The sequence below is a fragment of the Oncorhynchus clarkii genome, chromosome 2 (genome assembly GCF_045791955.1).
Source record: "Oncorhynchus clarkii lewisi isolate Uvic-CL-2024 chromosome 2, UVic_Ocla_1.0, whole genome shotgun sequence".
Taxonomy (NCBI): domain Eukaryota; kingdom Metazoa; phylum Chordata; class Actinopteri; order Salmoniformes; family Salmonidae; genus Oncorhynchus; species Oncorhynchus clarkii.
Window position 1 is genome coordinate 50,968,143 of NC_092148.1, and position 24,531 is coordinate 50,992,673.

The following is a 24,531-nucleotide window of genomic DNA, read 5'->3' on the forward strand; positions in this document are numbered from 1 at the left end:
TCGATACTTTCTGTTGGAGGTGCATATTTTTACATTTTTTTCTGATGATCATAACATAACAGCTTATGGTGTATTATCTGTTTGCTTTAGGCATTTCATCACTTTACCTAAAGCAATCAAATATAACTTTATAGTATGCTATAACACACCATACAAAAAAGATTCTGATGCAGTAACAATGATTTGACTGCTCACTGACAACAAAAAAACGTTAGAAACTCATCACACTGATGGAACTGAAAAAGGGACCAGCAATTATGAAGCACTATGTTGCTGTACATTATAAGTGATTATGATTATACTTATAATGCATTAGGAGTATTGGTGTGCGGAATTGAGTCTATATGAGTCTTTCTGTGTCTGTAAGTATGCTTATACTGCATTATCACTGCAGCATAGTGCATTATGAGTACATGTATAATGCTGTATAATGTATATGAGTTTCATAGAAAGTGATTAACATGCAGTCATTACTGCACTTTGAAATGTAGGTGGGGGCATGCCCCCAAATTAGCATATTTGGGGAGGGGTGGTCTAAAATATATTGTATTTGTACCAACCATTAGTGGAAGTTTTGTACCAGTTTAAGTGGGTTTATTGTTATGTTGATGACGGTTAATTTGTCCACTCCCAGGTCAACAATCTTTGTAAGAGTGTGTGACAATCAAGAGCTGCACTGTTAATTTTCCAGTAACTTAATGGCAGTTGGTCACCAGGAAGTTCATATTTATTTTGCAAAAATGTACTGTCAGCTGGCTGCAAGTAGCTATTGTAAATTTCACATTAATTTAATGTGCTGATCTATGTCATGCTCACTGACCAAATGGTGTGACAGGAAAGTCAGTTTGCTGTCAACCAAGATGTGTGCTCACCACAAAAAAAACTTAGTAGTTGTCAACTAATGTTAAGCTAGCTCGTAATCAAAAAAGTTCAATGAAAGTACAGGAGGGTACTGGCAGCTAGTTGTAACTAAGTTACTAGCAGTTACTGGATATTCAAATAACTGGTTGCTAGTTAGTTTATGCAAAAGTTGCAGCTACTTCCATGCAACTAACTGCCATTAAGTTACGGTGATGTAATGCACAGTAACCTCTTCACAGTGCAGCTCTTTATTGTCACATGTTCTTACAATAATCGCAGAACTGACATTGTTAAAATGTCAACCACTTAAAGTGGTACAACCCTTCCATTGACAGTTGGCACACATTTTTTAATTGGACCTTTATTTAACTAGGCAAGTCAGTTCGGTTCGGTTACTTGTCCAACCACCACCTGTCGCCCCAAATACACAACATTCAGTAACTGGTTGTTGTTTACCGTACTTTCACTGCAACCAGTTGCCTGTAGTGTGGCGTAAAATTGCAGTACCTCTTTAAGTGTAGCATTTCATGGAATAAAGGAAATCGTGGTAGAGAGGGAAAGAACAGGATGGTCCTTCACAACCATCACAGCAGTTAAAACCCACTTCCTGATATGCCCCAAAAAAGGCTTACACATCACCCTCACCTCTGTCAAGAACCTTTTTGTTGTCGCTGAGTGTATAACTCTGTCAGTGTGTGTGTGTGATCATCAGGTTTAACCTGGACCCAGAGATGAAGGCTACTGATGACATGCTGTGGGAGGCTCTGGACATCGCTCAGCTAAAACCTGTAGTCAAGACCCTACCAGGAGGACTGGGTAAGTGTGCGTGCGTGCTCTGAAGTTCTACCGTAGATCGTTCAGAGATATGAGCTGAGAGCTGAAGCCTAACGAGATTTAGATGTATCAGTCTCAACAACATTATATACTGTGTGATTTGGAAAGCAGTATATCAGTGCAGCAACCGCTCTGACTTGACCCCAGATAAATCCTGCTAGTTGGTTAAGATAGATGAAGGTGGTTTGAGAGCAGTGGTTCCTTGACCAATCTCTCGTTCCTCTCACCCATTGTCTGATCAGTTGGATGTGTCAGCTAGCTCTAGCCTAGAGTACATTCTGTATCGTGGCTGTAAGATGTTAGGGCAGCTAGCTCCAAACGTTAGAGAGTGAGAGAGAGAGAGAGAGAGAGTATTTCTGCTGTCGCTGACTAATGGCTGCAGGAAATTATCGCACATGATGTACTCAAGTTACGACGGAGAAAGTGTGTCAAAGATGTTAAAGCAGGTGCAGCGAAATGCTTGTGTTCCTACATCCAGCAGTACAATACTAATTCACAAGGGAACCCAAGAAAGAAGGAAAAAAGAAACAAGAAATATCAGAATGTCTGTGTGTGTGTGTGTGTGTGTGTGGTGGCTATGCACACTGGACAGTGACAGAGAGATGTAGAGACGGAATGTTGCTAAATGTTTGATTTGATATTTATCATTGGCCAGCCAGAAAAAAGGTCAATTCATTTGACAAATCCATGTTCATGGGGTTGAGCACAAGTCTACCAATATTTCTGTGATGTTTTGTAGATCACGTAATGTCATTGCAATACAACTGTTCTCTCGGGCTAAAGATATGTATCGTGCAGTAAGTCTAGTATTATGGCGATTAATATTTGTTGTGTTGCAGACGCCACAGTGACAGAGGGAGGGGAGAACTTCAGCCAGGGCCAGAGACAGCTCTTCTGTCTGGCCAGAGCCTTCGTCAGGAAGTCTAGCATCCTCATCATGGACGAAGCCACAGCCTCTATAGACATGGCCACGGTGAGACGTGTGTGTGTGTGGCAGGTTGGCAAAAGGACGAGATGAGGTGGAATGGGAAGGCAGAGGATGAGTTGGGAGGGGAGAGGAGAGAGTGCGAGTGGAGGAGGCTGAGGGTGGGTGAACGGCAAAGGGGGAGGAGGGGAGATGTTGAGTGACAACGAGAGGATAAAGTAATTGATTCTAAAGATGAACGGGGAGAATAGAGGTATGCATTTAAAGGGGGTGGGAGTATAAGAGAACCTGAGGGGAATCAGTAGGAGGGAGGTAATGGGGCTTCCAAAATAGGTTCCTTTCACTGCAGCACGCTGGCTGCACACACACACGTACGCGAGCACATTCACAAACACACACTTAAATTTCCTGTCACAGTGACAGGCCTACACTGGCTCACAGTAGCGCAGCGGTAACCCTGGGGAAATGGAGCATATCTTAAATGGGAGATAGGTTTCGGTGGAAATTCTGCTGTTGATAATGTTAACTAGGGAATCATTAAACCGACAGTGAGCCTCTAACTGTTGACTCTAATAATCATGTGAACTCACCGGTATTACTTGTGTTTAACACACACAACGTAATATAGAACCTGTTTTAATGAAATAGTGAAGGCCCAAACTATTTGACTTTTTTGTTGTTGTTGTAGGTACAGTGAACCCTGTGCGTAAGAGTCACGGCTGTAAGTCTATCATGTTGTAAACGTTTCCTAGTCGTCTTCTGACTTCGTGTTTGTGCCCACAGGAAAGCATCTTACAGAAGGTGGTGATGACTGCCTTCGCTGATAGAACAGTGGTTACTATAGCAGTAAGTATCCGCTATGACCTTCGTCTTGTGTAATCCAAATGCTTGAGAGGTTGTGACATGCCCTCCCCTCCGTATGTTTTTGGACAGTGAAATGTGGCTCTGTACTCTCTACCATACGGCTCTGTACTCTCTACCATACGGCTCTGTACTCTCTACCATACGGCTCTGTACTCTCTACCATACGGCTCTGTACTCTCTACCATACGGCTCTGTACTCTCTGCCATACGGCTCTGTACTCTTTACCATACGGCTCTGTACTCTCTACCATTTTGGATTTGAGATCAAATGTTCCATACAGTACAGAATGTCCCCTTTTATTTTAGTGTATTTTCATACACATCTATTTTACCATTTAGAAATGAAAGCACTTTATGTACTTAGTCCCCCAATTGGAAGAAGTCATTTGGACAAAGTCACTTCTTGTGTATTAAAGTATTTGGTCCTATTTTCCTGGCCCACAATGGTTGCATTCGAGCGGAACACTTTTGTCAAGACGGTGACCGTCGTTGGTCGCTGTCTTTCAAAGTGTGTTGCATTATGGGTATAAAAATTGTATCACATGTCGACTATGTGAACTTGACCTTTAATCACAAGATGTATGTAATGTAGTTTTTGATGAAGTCGCCTTCAAGTCGCTTTTCACCAACTGCACCATGCAGCCATCACCTGCATTGTGGGAGGCTCTATTTGGTTAGTCGTTAGGGTGTTTTGGTTTGACCCATGCGAACGTGGCCAAAGAAGTGACTGAAACCGGAACCAACTTTGCCTTGATTCTAAAGCTACAGGGTATACAAATTAAATGTATATTTGAAATCGAATCAATTAATTGTACACGTTATATTTTTAGTTTGAGTGTGTGGTATGGGGGTATAGAAAAGTTTTATAAACAGTAGCAGCTATGCTGATCTGAGCCATGCTGTCGGAAAACCACTAGAGTGTCCGACTTTCGGCGATCACAGATGCACCTCTCCCCATTTCCCTCGCCGAATTTCGTCCAGTCGTCTTCGTTAGACTTACTGCTCAAACACACCCAGTGACTACATCAAACTTGTGACTCTACAAAATTGTTGGACGCATTTACAGCTTGTTTTGGTTGTTTCGGATTGTGTTTTGCCCAATAGGAAGTGAATGGTGAATAATGTCATTTTTGTCACTGATTGTAAGTAACACGTCTACATTAGTGTGGATTCTACCATGATTATGGATAATCATGAATGAATTGTGAATGATAAAAAATGAGAAAGTTAGAGGGACAAAAATACTCCCACCCCTCCTTTAAATGTTAATATCCCGTTATTGGTAATGGTGAGAATTTAGCATCTTTTGTTGTAGTCTCTAACTTTCTCAATCATCATTATTTGTGATTCATTGATGATTTTTCATGATCAGATTTCATTTATGTGTCCAGAAATATCTTATCTACTCACTTAGAAAGGAAATGACTTCAGTCATCATTCACCATTCACTTCCTATTGGGCAAAACACAACACAACCGAAACAAACTGCAAATGCATCCAGCAAGTTTGTAGAGTCACACACTTGATCTAGTCATTGCGTGCTAGGAATATAGGACCAAATACTGAAGTTTTGACTACTTTAATACTCTATAGGTGAATTTGTCCAAATACTTTTGACTACTTAAAATGGGCGAACTATATAAAGTGCTTTCATTTATTAACAGTAAAACAGGTATGAAAATGCCCTCAATACCCTCAAGTACTGTCGCCTCATATGAAACATTTGATCTTCAATCAAAAATGGTGGATTATAGAGCCAAATTGAAAATTGTAGCTTCACTTTCCAAATGCATACGGAGGGGAGTGTAGATATAGCATAGGTAGAACTGGGTAGCATAGAAATATAACAATCTGAACTGGTAGTGCAGTGCTGGAGGGCCACTGTCCTGCTGCTTTGTTTTTTTTCAATTGGACTGTATTCTGTGGGAGCAAATATGCTTTTTATTATCTTAAGTTAGAATATCAAGAGTCAAAAGTGACGACCAGGCAGCCATATATGGTGGTTTCCCATGGGAAAGGGAGATTGAGAGAGAACCCTAGGAGACATTATTTTCAGTTCTGGTGCAGAACTCTGGTCCTCGAGGAAGATCGCTAGGTACAGATGGCTCCCGATAGTGGCTAATATTTAACTTGACACAAATGGTCAAATAAAAATGAGAAAAGGCCGGGCATATAATTAAAACATTCTAAAGTGCTTTCATAAATCAACTCGGCAGGTTCGGCGCTACAGAAGCCTATAGCTTGGGTCTCCAAATTGAATCCCTATAAATTACGAGGGCATACGCTTACAATTCTGAATAACGGCACAGCTATTTATAGCCTGCTTCACTGTGGAAAAGGGGCCGGCAATATGTCATGTTGATATGATTTTCAGTTTGCTTCCCATATGACTGGTTTCACAAGGAAAAATCATCTAAAACAATTTCTATGTGTATTTCTAATCATAGTTCTTATATCTCTTATGAATTTATAAATGACAGCGCATATATAATGCTGTTATTTATATTGGGGGGGGGGGGGGGGGGGAAGGAAGTAAATGCTTTTTCCACAAGAACAAGCAGGTTCGCCTGACCTCGGTTCATGATTTCCTCTCGCGTCGTGGGTAGAATTCTGAGGGAATTAAATCCAGGTCAGAATACGGTGTATCTGTAGACACACCTCCGCTACATCTGCATTTCTTTGATCTCGACCCGAAACGAATAGCTGATGAATAGCATGCTTGTTATTCTCATGCTTAAATTCTAGGTCTGAATAAATACGCGTAGAGAGAAAAGTGCATGAAAAGGGGAATCCCCCCCCCCCCCATATATACAATTGGGCAAAAAATAATTTAGTCAGCCATCAATTGTGCAAGTTCTCCCACTTTTCATCATAGGTACACTTCAACTATGACAGACAAAATGAGAAAAAAAATCCTGAAAATCACATTGTAGGATTTTTAATGAATTTATTTGCAAATTATAGTGGAAAATAAGTATTTGGTCAATAACAAAAGTTTATTTCAATACTTTGTTATATACCCTTTGTTGGCAATGACAGAGGTCAAAAGTTTTCTGTAAGTCTTCACAAGGTTTTCACACACTGTTGCTGGTATTTTGGCCCATTCCTCCATGCAGATCTCCTCTAGAGCAGTGATGTTTTGGGGCTGTTGCTGGGCAACACGGACTTTCAACTCCCTCCAAAGATTTTCTATGGGGTTGAGATCTGGTGACTGGCTAGGCCACTCCAGGACCTTGAAATGCTTCTTACGAAGCCACTCCTTCGTTGCCCGGGCGGTGTGTTTGGGATCATTGTCATGCTGAAAGACCCAGCCACGTTTTATCTTCAATGCCCTTGCTGATGGAAGGAGGTTTTCACTCAAAATCTCACAATACATGGCCCCATTAATTCTTTCCTTTACACGGATCAGTCGTCCTGGTCCCTTTGCAGAAAAACAGCCCCAAAGCATGTTTCCACCCCCATGCTTCACAGTAGGTATGGTGTTCTTTGGATGAAACTCAGCATTCTATGTCCTCCAAACACGACGAGTTGAGTTTTTACCAAAAAGTTATATTTTGGTTTCATCTGACCATATGACATTCTCCCAATCTTCTTCTGGATCATCCAAATGCTCTCTAGCAAACTTCAGACGGGCCTGGACATGTACTGGCTTAAGCATGGGGACACGTCTTGCACTGCAGGATTTGAGTCCCTGGCGGCATAGTGTGTTACTGATGGTAGGCTTTGTTACTTTGGTCCCAGCTCTCTGCAGGTCATTCACTAGGTCCCCCCGTGTGGTTCTGGGATTTTGCTCACCGTTCTTGTGATCATTTTGACCCCACGGGGTGAGATCTTGCGTGGAGCCCCAGATCGAGGGAGATTATCAGTGGTCTTGTATGTCTTCCATTTCCTGATAATTGCTCCCACAGTTGATTTCTTCAAACCAAGCTGCTTACCTATTGCAGATTCAGTCTTCCCAGCCTGGTGCAGGTCTACAATTTTGTTTCTGGTGTCCTTTGACAGCTCTTTGGTCTTGGCCATAGTGGAGTTTGGAGTGTGACTGTTTGAGGTTGTGGACAGGTGTCTTTTATACTGATAACAAGTTCAAACAGGTGCCATTAATACAGGTAACGAGTGGAGGACAGAGGAGCCTCTTAAAGAGGTCTGTGAGAGCCAGAAATCTTGCTTGTTTGTAGGTGACCAAATTCATTTTTCTCATTTTGTCTGTCATAGTTGAAGTGTACCTATGATGAAAATGACAGGCCTCTCTCATCTTTTTAAGTGGGAGAACTTGCACAATTGGTGGCTGAATAAATACTTTTTTTTGCCCCACTGTATATTCGTAATCTATGTAACCCAGAATGTCAAAACACGGAAGTTGTTGAAAACGTTTATATTTCTTCTTAACCTAATCTGTTTATTTCTGTCTACTTGTTCTCTCTCTCTCTCTCTCTCTCTTTACTCAGCATCGTGTCCACACCATCCTGAAAGCAGACCTGGTGATCGTGATGAAGCGAGGGCTCATTCTAGAATACGACAGACCCCAGGCGCTGCTGGAGAAAGAGGACAGTGTCTTCGCTTCCTTCGTCAAGGCGGACAAGTGACCGAGGAGAAAGAGGGGAGGACATTCTAAAGTGCAATTGTACCATGGGCTATATATTATAATTTTATTTTCTAATTCTGTATGATATTCGTAACATTAAATATGAATTATTTGTTAATAAAAAAAAAGCATAAATACTCATTGTGCAGCAGTGTTTTGCATACAGTTTAGTGACAGGAAGGTAGATTTGTGTGACCTCACACTGTACAGAGCAATGATTCGGCTGTGGAAGGCTGGGTCAGAATGACACTAATTGACTTTGGGGTTGATCTAGAAATGGGTCGCATTCCCCTGCTCAGACGTTGCATGCATCAACCAACGGTTGCGTGCCACATCATCGACTGTGCCGTCGGGCACCAGATTGCTATAACATATGTGGTTAGGTGATATGTAAAATACCTATCCAGGCATAAGCTCTGGCATGTGCCAGCAACACCTGGGCAGAGGAACGCTCCTACAGTCAATAGTAACTGAGAAGCTTGTGAATCATGGAGTCATTCACCACTACCATAAACCGGCCTCGCACTCTCTGACATGTGAGCCCTGATTGGATGCTCGGGGGCCAGACACCCTTTTGACTCCACGTTCAATAGCCAACCATTGTCGAACGTTGCAGATAGAAATGAAACGAATAGAGCCGACGTGATTCCTTATTCTACAGGTCAGAGATGCATGTTTGTTCTATATAGCATCTTTCTATCTGAACGTTCCAAAACGTTGCCTAGTGATGAACGCATCCCAGGTCACACACATTTCAGTCTCCTCCAAGCAATTGGTAATGTTTATGGGCGTGCCAAGGTTAATATAATGAACATGTATGGAGTCCCCTGGTTTGTTATGGAGACCCCAGCACCCATGGCCTTCCTGAAAATGTGAACCCAGGTCAGCATGGGCTTAGTGTGCAGTGAATGCGAGATTAACGTGTCAGAAACAAAAAATGTAGGACGTGAATCATAGCCTTGTAAACAGCATGAGAGGGACTGAGATGATGTATGTTTAGGCCTACTATCCGAGATAAAGAAAATAGTTTAGTGTGTTGCCTAATTATGTTCTTATCAATGTATTGTCATTAGTGTTTGGGAAGATTGTCTATCATTGGGAATGGATGAATAACCTTCTAGGGTGAATTTGGAATGCATTTCCGTCTTCTGTAACCTCTTCAGACATCCATCCAGCTTGTTAATCCAACACATGGTCTCTGAAATCCTCAAGGTGTTTCCTAATCCCACAAAAAGTGTTTTATCTTCACAGGAGGCATGACACGCCTGTTTGTGACCACTGAGTCGACCATATTTTCAGTTTGCATTTGGAAGACTGGGACAGCAGGTTCGATAAACTGGGACACCATTATTGTAGTCCTAATTGTTCCCGAATGACAATTCAATTTTGTGTGATTATCTGGGAATTTCAGAAAGATATCATGTGTTGGACTAATATGTTGGATAGATGTCTGAAGAGGTTACAGAAGACAGAAATCCAAACAGTATCCCACTTTTTCTGAATTCACTCAGAAATTGTACAATAAAAAATTAGCAAGATATGCAGTACCAGTCAAAAGTTTGGACACACCTGCTCATTCCAGGGTTTTTCTTTATTTTTTACTATTTTCTACATTGTAGAATAATCGTGAAGACATCACAACTATGGAATCGTGTATTAACCAGAAAAGTGTTAAACAAATCAAAATATATTTTATATTTGAAATTGTTCAAAGTAGCCACCCTTTGCCTTGATGACATATTTGCACACTTTTGGCATTCTCTCAACCAGCTTCATGAGGTAGTCACCTGGAATGCATTTCAATTAACAGGAGTGCCTTGTTAAAAGTTAATTTGGGAATTTCCTTCCTTAATGCATTTGAGCCAATCAGTTGTGTTGTGACAAGGTAGGGTTGGTATGCAGAAGATAGCCCTATTTGGTAAAAGACCAAGTCCATATTATGGCAAGAACAATTAAAATAAGCAAAGAGAAATTACCAGTCCATCATTACTTTTAGACATGAAGGTCAGTCAATGGGGAACATTTCAAGAACTTAGAAAGTTTCTTCATGTGCAGTCGCAAAAACCATCAAGCGCTATGATGAAACTGGCTCTCATGAGGACCACCACAAAGGAAGACCCAGAGTTACCTCTGCTGCAGAGGATAAGTTCATTAGTGTTACCAGCCTCAGAAATTGTGGCCCAAATAAATGCTTCACAGAGTTCAAGTAACAGACACATCTCAACATCAACTGTTCAGAGGAGACTGCGTGAATCAGGCCTTCGTGGTCGAATTGTTGCAAAGAAACCACTATGAAAGGACACCAATAATAAGAAGAGACTTGCTTGGGCCAAGAAACACGAGCAATGGACATTAGACCGGTGGAAATCTGTTCTTTGGTCTGATGAGTCCAAATTTGCGATTTTTTGTTCCAGCTGCCGTGTCTTTGTGAGACGCAGAGTAGGTGAACGAATGATCTCCGTATGTGTTGTTCCCACCGTGAAGCATGGCGGAGAAGGTGTGATGTTGTCGGGTTGCTTTGCTGGTGACACTGTCAGTGATTTATTTAGAATGCCAACAGCATGGCGGCCAAAGCATTCTGCAGCGATACGGCATCCCATCTGGTTTGCGCTGAGTGGAACTATCATTTGTTTTTCAAAAGGACAATGACCCAACACACCTCCAGGCTGTGTAAGAACTATTTGACCAAGAAGGAGAGTGATGGAGTGCTGCATCAGATTACCTGGCCTCCACAATCACCCGACCTCAACCCAATTGAGATGGTTTGGGATGAGTTGGACTGAAAGAGTGGAGGAAAAGCAGCCAACAAGTGCTCAGCATATGTTGGAACACCTTCAAGACTGTTGGAAAAGTATTCCAGGTGAAGCTGGTTGAGATAATGCCAAGTGTGCAAATCAGTTATCAAGGCAAAGGGTGGCTACTTATACAATATATTTTGGTCTGTTTAACATTGATGTCTTCATTATTATTCTACAATGTAGAAAATAGTAAAAATAAACAAAATCCCTTGAATGAGTAGGTGTCCAAACTTTTGACTGGTACTGTGTGTATATATACACATATACACTGAACATAAATATAAACGTAACATATGAAGTGTTGGTCCCATGTTTCATGAGCTGAAATAAAAGATCCCAGAAATGTTCCATATGCACAATAGCTTATTTCTCTCAAATGTTGTGCACACATGTGTTTACATCCCTGTTAGTGAGAATTTCTCATTTGCCAAGATAATCCATCCACCTGACAGTTGTGGCATATCAAGAAGCTGATTAAACGGCACGATCATTACGCAGGTGCACCTTGTGCTGGTGACAATAAAAGACCATTCTAAAATGTACAGTTTTGTCACAAAATACAAACATGCTAGTTTTAAGGGAGTATAAAATTGGCATGCTGACTGCAGGAACGTCTACTAGAGCTGTTGTCAGAAAATCGAATGTCAATTTCTGACAGCTGATGAAACTGTGGGTTTGCAAAACCAAAGTTTGTCTGCACCTACTGTCAGAAACGGTCTCAGGGAAGCTCATCTGTGTGCTCTTCGTCCTCACCAGGGTCTTGACCTGAATGCAGTTTGGTGTGGTAACCGACTGCAGTGGGCAAATGCTCACCTTTGATGGCCACTGGCCTGCTTGAGAAGTGTAGTCTTCACAGATGAATCCCAGTTTCAACTGTACCGGGCAGATGGCAGACAAGCGTGTATGGCGTCATGTGGGTGAGCGGTTTGCTGATGTCAACATTGTGAACAGAGTGCCCCATGGTGGCGGTGGTGTTATGATATGTGTAGGCATAAGCTATGGACAACGAACACAATTGCATTTTATCTATGGTAATTTGAATGCACAGAGATGCTGTGACAAGATCCTGAGGCCCATTGTCATGCCATTCCTCTGCCGCAATCACCTCATGTTTCAGAATGACAATGCACGGCCCCATGTCTCAAGGATCTGTACACAATTCCTGGAAGCTGAAAATGTCCCAGTTGTTCCATGGACTGCATACTCACCAGGCATGTTACCCATTGAGCATGTTTGGGATGCTCTGGATCGACGTATACACCAGCGTGTTCCAGTTCTCGCCAATATCCAGCAACTTTGCACAGCCATTGAAGAGGAGTGGGAAAACTTTCCACAGGCCACAAACAGCCTGTTCAACTTTATGCAAAGGAGATGTGTCGGTCTGCATGAAGCAAATGGTGGTCACACCAGACACTGACTGGTTTTCTGATCTATGCCCCTACTTTCTTTTTTTAAAGGTATACTATATATACACAAAAGTCAAATTAGTGGATTAGTCCCTTCAAATTAGTGGATTCAGCTATTTCAGCCACACCCGTCGCTGACAGGTGTATAAAATCTAGCACACAGCCATGCAATCTCCATAGGCCAAAATTGGCATTAGAACGGCCATTAAGTCAGCTCTTGACATTTCTGCCCTGCTAGAGCTGCCCCAGTCGACTTTAGGTGCTGTTATTATGAAGTGGAAACATCTAGAAGCAAAAACAGCTCAGCCACAATAGGGTAGGCCACCCAAGCTCACAGAACGGGGCTGAAGAGTGCTAAGCGTGTAGCACGTAAAAATCATCCTTCCTCGGTTACATTACTCACGACCGAGTTCCAAACTGCCTCTGGAAGCAACGTCAGCACAAGAACTGTTCGTCAGGAGCTTCATGAAATGTGTTTCCATGGCCGAGCTGGTGCACACAAGCCTAAGATCACCATGCGCAATGCCAAGCGTCAGCTGGAATGATGTAAAGCTTGCCACTATTGGACTCTGGATCAGTGGAAACGTGTTTTCCGGACTAATGAATCCAGTTATCGTTTTTAGATAAAACTATACTAAATATAATCATGTCACCAAATGATTGATTAAAACACACTATTTTGCAAAGAAGGTTTACAGCAATCTCAACAGCATTCTGTAGGGTAGCACCATGGTGTAGCCGGAGGACAGCTAGCTTCCGTCCTCCTCTGGGTACATGGACTACAATACAAAATCTAGGAGGCTCATGGTTCTCACCCCCTTCCATAGACTTACACATTAATTATGACAACTTCCAGAAGACGTCCTATCAGAGCTCTTGCAGCATGACTGACATGTTCTCCACCCAATCAAAGGATCAGAGAATTAATCTAGTACTGAAAGCATAAACTACAGCTAGCTAGCACTGCAGTGCATACAATGTGGTGAGCTGACTCAAAGAGAGAGAAAGACAGTAGTTGGAACAGTTTTGAACAAATTAATTTATTCCAAAATGGAGAAGCAAGAGAGAAATTGTCATTATTGTTTTTTAAACTTTCAGTTTTACTTACTTAGCTAGCAAATGCAGCTAGCTAGTTTAGCCTACTGAAAACCCCTGCACAAACCGATGCTATGTTAGCTAGCTGGCTATGACTTTCCAACACAACACTGGAACTCTTCCAAGTCAAGGTAAGCTTTAGCTTTGTTTAGTGTAGTACTACAAAAACCAGACCCCTTGCTATAGGGTTCCCTAGTGTAAACTGGATCTCTTTCCTCCATTGGAAAAGCCTATAAAACTGTCCCACTGTAGCTACTCCATGTTTTTTTAGGAAGCTATGGTTGGTAAAGCAGGACAACTGAAAAGCTTCCTGTTTGAAGCTTGCTCTGCCCCCCGCTGTGATGTCACACCAATGAAGTGATGTGACTTTGATCATGTGGTTTCTCTGCACGGGTTTATTTAGTAACAATAGTTTTTGACTTCCTGTCGTCAGACCAATAAATAAACGCGTCAGGATTAAACTGACCCAGTTTATATGATTTGCCACTCTTTCTGAATTGACCCTATGTAACAACGTTCCAGAAATAAACTATTGGAGTTAAAAAAATGTTTAACTAAATTAAATTAATTTATCCCTAGAGGGAAATGCCACCAGCATAATCCAGGCATTGAGATAATGTCTCATATTAGCCTACAGATGGAGTAATGTGTAAAGACAGAACGGTTTGTTCTGCCTAAACGCCTTCCCAACTCGAGCTCTCGTTTCCTAGTACGAGCAAACCTGCCTGCCTCGTCCAAACGATGGACCGGGGGTAGTTTTATCACCACTGCTGTTGCGGGTTATCTCCCATTTTATCCGTAGGAATGAACATTAATCGCGGGACAAGCGCGCCAGACCAGTGCGTCAATTGCGACGGTTGGCTACTATCGAGTTGCTGTTGCGTGACTGACAGCGGCAGCTGAATGCAGAATCTTCTCATGGGACCCGGGCGGCTATGGTGGTGCGCCTGCCTGATCTGGAACGGGGCAATGTGAAGAGCTCACATACTTTTAGAAACTAGATGACAGAGCAACACTCTTCCTCTGGCAGCTGCGGTCATTCGGGATGAGAACTGTCAGGAGCGGTCGCCTTCTGTTAGGGGACGCACATGATAAGAGGAAATTAGCCTATAGATTTTAATCAAGAGGAGGTAGCTAATCTGCTTAATCATTGGCAAGTGGTCCCGCGGTGAATAGTAGGCTATGGGATCACTATGTTGTCCCGAAAAGGACTGGTCCCTGACGACTACTTGCTGACCCGCTTGGCTGAGGATGTCCAGCAGCCTAAATTCAAGGGGAAAGCGCGGAAGGCTCGGTTCGTTGCCAAAAATGGAACTTGTAATGTGGCCCACACGAACATTCGCGAACAAGGACGGTTCCTACAGGATGTTTTCACCACTTTAGTGGATCTAAAATGGCTTCACACACTTATAATTTTCACCATGTCGTTTCTATGCAGCTGGCTGCTGTTTGCGATGGCGTGGTGGCTCATTGCCTTTGCACACGGCGACCTGGATCAAAAAGGTGACGACTTTGTCCCTTGCGTAACGGACATCCACTCCTTCTCCTCCGCTTTCCTTTTCTCCATAGAGGTGCAGGTGACCATCGGGTTCGGTGGACGCATGGTCACAGAGGAATGTTTGTCCGCCATAGTGGTCCTCATCATTCAGAACATCGTGGGCTTGCTGATTAACGCCATCATGCTGGGGTGTATATTTATGAAGACGGCCCAGGCGAACCGACGCGCCGAGACGCTGATCTTCAGCAAGCACGCTGTCATTTCCATCCGAAATAACAGGCTCTGCTTTATGATCCGTTTAGGGGACCTGAGGAAGAGCATGATAATCAGCGCCACCGTGCGGATGCAGGTGGTAAGGCGTAGCACCACTCCGGAGGGCGAGGTGGTCCCCCTGGACCAGATAGACATTCACATGGACAACCCCGTGGGGACCAACGGTATTTTCCTGGTGGCCCCTCTTATCATATGTCACATTATCAACAAAGACAGCCCGCTCTATGAGCTGTCACCAGCGGACTTACAAAAGAATGACATCGAGGTGATAGTGGTGCTGGAGGGGGTGGTGGAGACCACGGGGATAACCACCCAGGCCCGGACATCCTATCTGTCCGAGGAGATACTGTGGGGGCAGCGCTTTGTGCCCACTATAACCGAGGAAGAGGGCACGTACGCGGTAGACTACTCCAAATTCGGTAACGCGATTAGAGTACCGACACCCAGCTGCAGTGCCAAGAAACTGGATGAGGACGGAGGCATCGCCAGGTTTAAGCTGCACGAGCACTCCACCCCGCGGCCGTCGGTGAGAAGGCGGCAACTCTCACTGCGCATCAAGCGTCAAAGCACCATCAGCCCACTAGCCTAAATATACAACTTTAATAAAAGGAGTGGATAGTGCCAATGCATTTTGTATATGAAATTGAGATTTTTATTACCAATATCATTTTCATGGATATTTTTGTAATGTTACAGAAATGCTGTTTATGCCCAATGATGTTCTGATTCTGGGCACTGGGACCCACAAGGTGTGCATGCATGTTCTAGCCCAGCACACACCTTCAACCAAGGACTATATGTTTAAATGAATCCAGTGTTGGGCTAGAACAAAACCCTGCACACCCTGTGGGTATTAAGTCAGGACCAGGATTTAGTATGGTAGCCTAATAGCCATGTGCCCCTACATACTGCAATGTTAAATGTACTATATTACCTGAAAGCGTTAGGTGATTTTAGGGGCCTGAACATCCTGCTGTTCTATCAATCCCAGAACATGCACGTATCAAATACCTTATACTCAGGGTGCTCAATGAAAACATATGAATGATGGAACGCAGTTGGATAGATGTGTAACATACAAAGCTATGCAATTATCCAGTTTGAAGGCACAGGCCAGCGTGTGTGTGTAGTAGACTGGTGCCCAACACTCCTCCCGGACAACTGGGCTCCTTGCAGGCTTTTCATCTGACCCTGCATGAAAACAATAGCAGAAACTGTGGCCCTCGAGGACTTGACCAGCGCTGATCTACATAATGATGCTCTTGTATGGTAAAAACATATTGTCTTATGCAAAGCTTGACATGGAAATAAAGGATGCCTGTTGACATGTACTGTACAGTATGTGTGTGTTTGCATGGATTATATGCAGAGGAGAAGTTCCTTGAAAAGTGACCTGTTTTCCTTGTGAAGTTACTATGCATGCCACACATCTACTTAGTCATCATCACGTTGACAGAAGACAACATGAGACCGAGCGGCATTTGTCTTTTATTCGATTATTATCCGCAGAGTTTAAAATATTAAATTGCTTTTAACTTAGTTAATTAAAATACATAAAAATTAAAGCCAGAACTGAACCACCCTGCAACAAAAAAATTATATATAAATAAACTATAAACCCAAATCCTCCTTGATACAGAGGCTATGTCTGACGGATTCAGCTTGCCACTCTCTGTACAGTGAAGTTGAAGCAGACTGTGCATTTGTCTATACATGTGTAAGGATGCCATTATTTTTCATGAACTAGTTTCATCTTTGATAATAATAAAACATAAAAAGTACATTTGAAAGGGAAAATAAAAACCAAAAGGGGCTGGGGGGGGGGGGTATCGTCAAGAGACTGTGGGGCTTGTTCCACAGAACAGCAAACGGACCAACCCCACACGTATCCTCTCTCCTCCCTTCTCTTTGGGCGTGCAGACATAACCAATGTCTTTGTCCTTCTCCTGTGCTGCTGCCGCTGTACCGTACCCACAGCAAACAGCTCTGTTCCCTGGGGAAGAGGTCTCCACTCTCCACCACACTCCCCTGTACTCAAATAATGGGAACCCGTTTGTCTTGTTGTAACATGTCTGGTCAGATTAAATATCTAATATACAATCTTCTTCTCTATCTCCCTGCTTGTGTGGCAGTGCCACCCTGTCTATACTGCCCTCTATGGGTGGCCGCTGGGATGGAGCTGTTAAAGAGAGGTACATCAGGTGATGACCTAACTAGAGTAATACCAGAATGACAACTGTAATATTTAAGGGACTGAGAGAAGTTTTGTGGACAGAGAGAATGAGAAAAATAGAATACTTCTCTCTGGCAGCAGTGACTTGTGTTCTCTCAGGTCCTGAGTAGGGAAGCACTTGAATCATCCCAAGATTAACAACCCAAACAGTGATTGGCTAGTATTGCCCACCAGGCAGTTACATGGCAGCTCCCTATAGGCCAGCGTAGTGACCGTTCCCCTTCAATCCTCCCACCACTAGGGGGGAGCAAAGAGCCAACGCGATAATAGAGTTGCCTTTCCTCCACACAATAACAACACTGTACAAATAGTATGTTCAAGCAAAGCAGAGCCACCATCCTGAACTATACTTTAGGCAGAGGACATAGGGAGGAAAGGGCAAAACAGACGCACTGTCCTCAAATGAGAAAAATAAAAAACAAAATATAATAAAAGTCAAATAAAACATTACACATAGTTTGTTCCTAGGTTAAATTGCAGAGCAGATGGGAGGGATTTGCCCCTGGGAGGAACATGCCGACGCCAATTCCTGTTGGCATGACAACACACACCCCCCCTACCCCCCACCCCCCAAAAAACCCTCCCCCCCTGGATCCTTCCGGCTGGCTGGCGTCATAGCGAAATATAAGGGTAGTGGAAGGTCTCCAGGTCCTGCTGCTGAAGCCAGAGGCCTAGGAAGGGGACCAGGCATTCTGTTTCCACATCTCTCCTCTATCTTTATCATCTACCACCTCCTTCCCGGGGCTGCTTCTCGCGGCGACCCCTGCTCATCTCTCCGTCACATGGTTGTGTGAGGAGGGGGAAGGGGCCGAGGTGGGGGAGGAAGGGGCGGCAGGTGCTGGGGGCGCGGGAGCACAGAGGATTTCGGACAGGTCGTCCATGATACAGGTCTCCTTGGGGTCGACCAGGTTGAATTCCCTTATGAAAACAATGAAATGTGCGTACAGAGTGTTCAAGTGGCCCTGTAGATCCAGAGCGACTGTCTCCTTAAAGTGCGCCCAGAAGAGGTGAGCCAGGACGTGGAACAGATACCGGCAGATCTTCTTTACCAAAGACTCAAACGCGTTGGGGAACTCCTTGCCTGCACGGAGAGACAAGAGGAGAGGAGAGCAAGTTTAGAAATCATTTGGTGCTAGCATTACCATTCTGATGTAAAAAAAGAAGCTATTATCACAATGCCAAGACAGCTATGAAGTGCCAAAAATACAAACATTCAACACATTACTTAATTGAAGACAGTAGAGGGCAGCAGTGGCACAGTTCAAAGTCCAGCTTCAGTTTGATGTCAGAGAACCAGGGAGAGGCTGCAGTGCTGTAGACTGACCACCGCGTGGCGCTGCGGGCGTGGACCAGAGCTTAAACTCACCGTATTTCGTAGGAAAGATGTCGTCGTCTGTGACCAGCTTCTGCACCAGACTCATGACGAAGTCGACGTACTGAGGTGCAGTGCACTTTGTCTTCTTCCCCCTCTCGTCATACCAGTAGTATATTCTGGACACAAACAAGACAGTTGGTCATTTTTCTACTTCATTACCTGCATATAAATAATAATAATAGCCCTTTAGCAGCCACTTTTATCCACAGCGACTTACTGACATGCGTGCAAACATTCTCCGTATGGGTGGCCCCAGGAAATAAACACGTGTGCTTTGAAATGTACGAGATTGAGGCTATTATTACTTCGCCTAGTATGTTATCGCTGACAAGTCATCTGATCTTGAAAAGGAACAACTCGATAGGTTCAAATCACTACCATATATATATATATATATATATATATATATATATATATATATATATATATATATATATATCATACTGTGAATCATCTCGGGTAAAGAATGTGCACCAGGCGAGGCAGTTTCCTTACACTGCATGGTGTGCTTTTCCAGAAACTAAAAACAGCTGCATCAATTCACATCATCATGCTGAAAGATGAACACACAAACCCCTATGTGAAAGCCTACACATTCACAGCATTTCCTCATCTCCAAACAAGACCGTGGACAGTCAAAAAAAAATCATGTTTTTCATGAAATTGGATGATATTCGGATGAAACCAGATCAAAGTATGAAAAATGACTGTTGCTCCTACATTGATAAAGTTTGATCATATCGGTTCCCTCCCCTTGTTAAAACTTGGATTCAGGAGGTGGAATTATTAAAGGGGATAGGGGTGTGACTGTTCGGGACCTTTCACCCAACGTGTTGAATGACTGAACTGTGTGGTGTGTGTGTGTGTGGACCTGCCAGACAGACCTCCAGTCCAGTGAGGAAGCAGCCAACCCCACCACCTTCTAACATAGACATGTTTGCATATTTCCATTACAGTGGTCTTAACGAACCCCCCTGCCCGTTTCCTTTCCAGATCGGGACGAATTCCCTGCAGTCTCGGAATAACGTGACACTGACACCCCCCCGCCCCACGTCATGTGTTAGCAAGGTCAAATTGCAAGTCAGTGAAGTCACCAAACAAAAAGATAGCATGGACACACGCAACCTGGGTATACTGTACCGGCGCTGGAGCTAGCCGGCTACGCGAGCTAAATGGGGTCATATACTGCACAACACATCAGCATGACCAGGCGCCACAAAGAAGAGAACTCACAGGGAAGGGGGGGTGAAAAGTTCAACCAACTCTCCAAACGGGGACGGTTTTGTTAACAATAGCAGCATGGCGTGGTCTCGGCCTGGCGGGCTGTGGGGCAGACGTTACAGATCCTGAGGAATGTAGAGCGTTCAGATAACTGACCCTGCAGGAGGGCCCTACTGACCACAAGACAAGCACCAGGCCAGGCCCCACACTGAGGAGAGTACACCACTAAACACGCACCATATACACAGACAACCTTACAAAGACTGGCAAACATGCCAAAAAAGACAGACGTCATTAGCCCACAAGGAAAAAAAACACCCACACACCAACACACCCATTCACCCACCCACATAAAATGGGCATTAGACTATCAAGTGGGCCTGTTCCCATAGCGCATGGAAAGTTTTTCTCCTAAAATAGCACATTTTACAGTGCCTGGGGTAGGGGGAATTGACTGTGACTTTGTGTTGTGGGGTGGGTGAGTGCCAGCCAGGGCAGGAAAAGGGCGGGGTGCCGTTACTGTGGGACACCATTAGACTGACGGGCTGCACGTCTCCACAGCTGTTACAGCCTACTACAATCCTCCTTAGAAACACTGGGAGAATTCGGGTTTATGGGGTTTGCGTATTGGAATATTTAGGGCTGTCCCCTGAAAATAAAAAAAGTCTTGTTCTTTCGACCAATCAATCAGTCGACATTTTAAAACGTGTATTTTTCCATATACAGTGCATTCGAAAAGTATTCAGACCCCTTAACTTTTCCCACATTGTTACATTAAAGACTTATGAGAAAAAGAAATAATCAATTTTAGAATAAATCTACACACAATACCCTATAATGACAAAGCGAACACAGGTTGTTCGAATTTTTCCATAACTATTCAGACCCGTTGTTATGAGACTCAAAATTGAGCATCCTGTTTCCATTGATAACCTTGATGTTTCTACAACTTGATTGGAGTCCACCTGTGGTAAATTCAATTGATTGGACATGATTTAGAAAGGCACACACGTCTGTATAAGGTCCCATAGTTAACAGTGCATGTCAGAGCAAAAACCAAGCCATGAGGTCGAAGTAATTGTCCGTAGAGCTCCGGGACAGGATTGTGTCGAGGCACAGATCTGGGGAAGGGTACCAAAACATTTCTGCAGCATTCAAGGTCCCCAAGAACACAGTGGCCTCCATCACTCTTAAATTGAATAAGTTTGGAACCACCAATGAATGGTCTTACTAGAGCTGGCTGCCAGGCAAAACTGAGCAATTGAGGGAAAAGGGCCTTGGTCAGGGAGGTGACCAAGAACCCGATGGTCACTGACAGAGCTCCAGTGTTCCTCTGTGGAGATGGGAGAACAGCATTATACTGGGGGGATGTTTTTCAGTGGCAGGGAGACTAGTCAGGATCGAGGGAAAGATGAACAGAGCAAAGTACAGAGAGATCCTTGATGAAAACCTGGTCCTGAGTGCTCTGGACCTCAGACTGGGGTGCGAAGGTTCACCTTCCAACAGGACAATGACCCCAAGCACACAGCCATGACAACGCAGGAGTGGCTTTGGGACAAGTCTCTGAATGTCCTTCAGTGGCCCACTCAGAGCCCAGACTTGAACCCGATCAAAACGCCTGTGCAGCGACGCTCCCCAACCAAACCTGTCAAAGCTTGAGAGAATCTGCAAAGAAGAATGGGAGAAGCTCCCCCAAATACAGGTGTTCCAATCTTGTAGCTTCATACCCATAAAGAGTCAAGGCTGTAATCGTTGCTAAAGACGACTCAACAAATTACTGAGTAAAGGGTCTGAATAGTTACGTAAGTTTGATATTTCAGTTTGCAAACATTTCTAAAAAACGTTTTTGCTTTGTCATTGTGGGGTATTGTGTGTACATTGATGAGGGGGGAAAAAACTATTTCATGCGTTTTAGAATAAGGCTGTTATCGTAACAAAACGTGGAAGTGAAGGGGTCTGAATACTTTCCGAATGCATATGGACGATTTAACAGTTAGGATTATAGACCTAATTAAGTTTGTGTACACAAAAATAGACATAGAAACAAAAAAGTTATTATTTTTTGTGGGGGCTATTTCTCAGCCATCCTCACGCACTGTTGCACCTACAACTACAACACTAATCTAGTGAGCACCATTGGGAGTTCTGCCAAAGCAAGACATTTGATTGGTTTGACGTGTTGCAAGGCATCACTGAATTACACCGGGTCTCCACCCCTATTTGGCTATTTTCTTCTGCCATGAACTTCCCCAGGCTTCCCCTTTCTCGACGAGGCTACCTGACAACAAATCTGTCACAGGCCTGTCATTCCTCAACGGCTTCTCCATTGTTTGCTTTCTCTCTACCACTTTCATTTTTCACCGTGTGTGTGTGTGCCCGCATGCGTGCAAACACACATTTGTAGTGTGGTTTAGCCTAAATGTGGGGGATCTGGTTTTTCCAGCCGTAAGTACACACAGGCGAGGAGGGCCTCTTTCCAAAGACAAGGGCTCCACACATGAAAACAGCACCCCGCCCTGACAGGGCCAACTCGTTGGGTGAATACTTAGTCAACCTCCTCCCCTCTCTTAGACAGGGATGAATAGGCCTCCATGTTATGACGGTCTTTGACTCCGACTACTGTAGGTGTAGACTCTGTCTTTGTATGGAGGGGATAGACAAACTGTAGCTGTAGATAGGTCTTTGTACAGAGTAAAGGCATTCCTTTATGAACAGCTATGGCTGAAGGTGATTTTTTATATATTTTATTTAAGACTCTGTTTGGTGACTTCTGAGCTAAAGCCATCAGGGGATGGATGCATGGTATAGTGAGGACTCATGTCATGGCGCCCATGGAAAGTCCTACATATTCAACTGGATTTTCTGAGAGAGACCATTACTATTAGCTAGACAGGCCCCTCCAGTTTACTTGGCGGTGGAACACAAACAAAAATGGTCACATTTCCATCAGCTTCTCAGAACCATTCAATCTTGGACCTCCATCTAGGAACTCTGTGCTCTAAGAACAGAGACCTCACTATGCACCAGTCCAGCTAGGAACGCCAGGCACCTCAGAAAGGCTCATGCGATTTGAGAACGCTCACAGCGAAATCTACATTCCGACAGTCTCTCACTAGTATTAGATAGCTCCACAGCCTTCCACTTTACAAAACAGACAGAGGGGGAGAGACAGAGCGAGAAGGAGAGAGCGCGAGAGAGAAGGAAGAGAAGGAAGACTACAAAATGGAAAGTCAGGGGTAACCGAGCGCAGCCCTGCGGTCAGAAAGCTCTGCTGCTATCAAGACATGGGTCTGTATAATGGGATGCGAGACATCTGATAAATAACCCAATGGTAGGCCAGAGCACTGATGAATAAACCAATGGTTGGGGGGGGGGGGGGGGGGGGGGTGACTTACGTGTTACAGGCGGTCATGGCTTGACAGGTGTCCCCTGTGCAGAACTCGGAGATGGTGCTGTACTGCAGGTTTATAAGATTGAAGAAGGTCGTAGCTGAAGGGAGAGAAGAGGAATATTATGTACATGTTCAGCCCCAGGTATTAAGTAGACAGACACAGACCGACAGACACAGACCGACAGACACAGACCGACAGACACAGACCGGATTTTGGAGGTGCTGTTTGCTCCATTCATGACCAGCATTTTAGCCCCAAGGTCACTTCTTCGTACGTTTCTCATGCTTCTTCTTCGCCACGTTCGTTTGTGGCCAACCTTACGTAGCATAGAACGATACGGACAGGGGTCGGCCTTGTTGCGCAACTCCCTCATTTCACGTCAAAAAACGAAAGACAAAAAAAAGGGAGGCTCTTTGCATCTCCCTCTGGGAGCACCTGACAGGTTGCTCAGTCTCCAAAACAAGCCCTGAGAGAAACAAAATAACCCCTGTGAAGTCCCCCACACGCAACGCCTGACGAAACAACCCACAACCGAGAACGCAGGGTGTTACAGGGTTTCACAAACCCATAGAGACGGTGCCTAAACTATCAATATAGTTTATTGTATAGTGGAGAAGGCAATGTATAGAACAGGCAGTGGGTTGTCAATAGTCTGGATGGAATATTCTGCCGTCTCAGCCTGCAGGGCATTACAGGGGTTCAGACACTTCCTGAGGAAACGTCTAAAGATGGAGATGCCTGGATACCCAGAGTTAACATTGTTCTTATCGAGCCATTGTATGTGGGCAATTTCACGGGAAGAGAGTGACATATTCCATTTTAACGTGAAAAATCTGAGTATGTCAAACTAAAACCGATGATTGCAAAGTTAAACAAACCCTATAACTCTTTGTACAAGGACTATAGCGAAGGATTTCCACAGAACATTTGACAAAAACTACATTGACTCGAAGAACAGTTCAGATGCAAAGTTTGGTAACAGAATCGAGGCCCAAACAGCACAAACCGTCTCATACCATAACCTGTTCTGCACCGTTCTTCCAAGTAAATGTGTTCTTTTGTTGTCAAAGTTTCAGTGGAAATCGCTAAGTAGTCATTGTGCATATATGGTTTGTTTAACTTTGCAAAATCATTGTTTTTTTGTTTGACATACATTTTAAAGTACAAAATCGGG

General features: G+C 43.9%; 3 protein-coding genes across 8 annotated transcripts in view; 2 read left to right on the plus strand and 1 right to left on the minus strand.

Moving 5' to 3' along the window:
- Positions 1–8,151, plus strand: part of LOC139369398 (ATP-binding cassette sub-family C member 8-like) — a 142,514-nt gene extending 134,363 nt beyond the window's left edge. For both annotated transcript variants that reach the window (XM_071108684.1, XM_071108678.1), the window contains 4 exons: positions 1,574–1,677; positions 2,535–2,668; positions 3,404–3,466; positions 7,930–8,151. In XM_071108684.1, coding sequence (XP_070964785.1) covers positions 1,574–1,677; positions 2,535–2,668; positions 3,404–3,466; positions 7,930–8,067 — 439 coding nt within the window. In that variant the 3' untranslated portion in view covers positions 8,068–8,151. The remainder of the gene's footprint in view (positions 1–1,573; positions 1,678–2,534; positions 2,669–3,403; positions 3,467–7,929) is intronic.
- Positions 8,152–14,165: 6,014 nt separating this feature from the next.
- On the plus strand, positions 14,166–16,465 carry LOC139369415 (ATP-sensitive inward rectifier potassium channel 11-like). The gene has a single exon (XM_071108692.1). The coding sequence runs from the start codon at positions 14,559–14,561 to the stop codon at positions 15,723–15,725; it is 1,167 nt and encodes a 388-aa protein (XP_070964793.1). The 5' UTR covers positions 14,166–14,558; the 3' UTR covers positions 15,726–16,465.
- Positions 16,466–16,611: 146 nt separating this feature from the next.
- The window catches only part of LOC139369426 (MOB kinase activator 2-like), an 88,030-nt gene continuing 80,110 nt past the window's right edge, over positions 16,612–24,531 (minus strand). For all 5 annotated transcript variants that reach the window (XM_071108717.1, XM_071108698.1, XM_071108704.1 and 2 more), the window contains 3 exons: positions 23,361–23,454; positions 18,736–18,860; positions 16,612–18,450 (listed from right to left, as the gene is read on the minus strand). In XM_071108717.1, the coding sequence (XP_070964818.1) occupies positions 18,137–18,450; positions 18,736–18,860; positions 23,361–23,454 (533 nt within the window). In that variant the 3' untranslated portion in view covers positions 16,612–18,136. The remainder of the gene's footprint in view (positions 18,451–18,735; positions 18,861–23,360; positions 23,455–24,531) is intronic.

What these genes read in the sequence shown, in the direction of transcription:
- LOC139369415 (XM_071108692.1), top strand. Translation starts at nt 14,559, where the DNA reads ATGTTGTCCCGAAAAGGACTGGTCCCTGACGACTACTTGCTGACCCGC.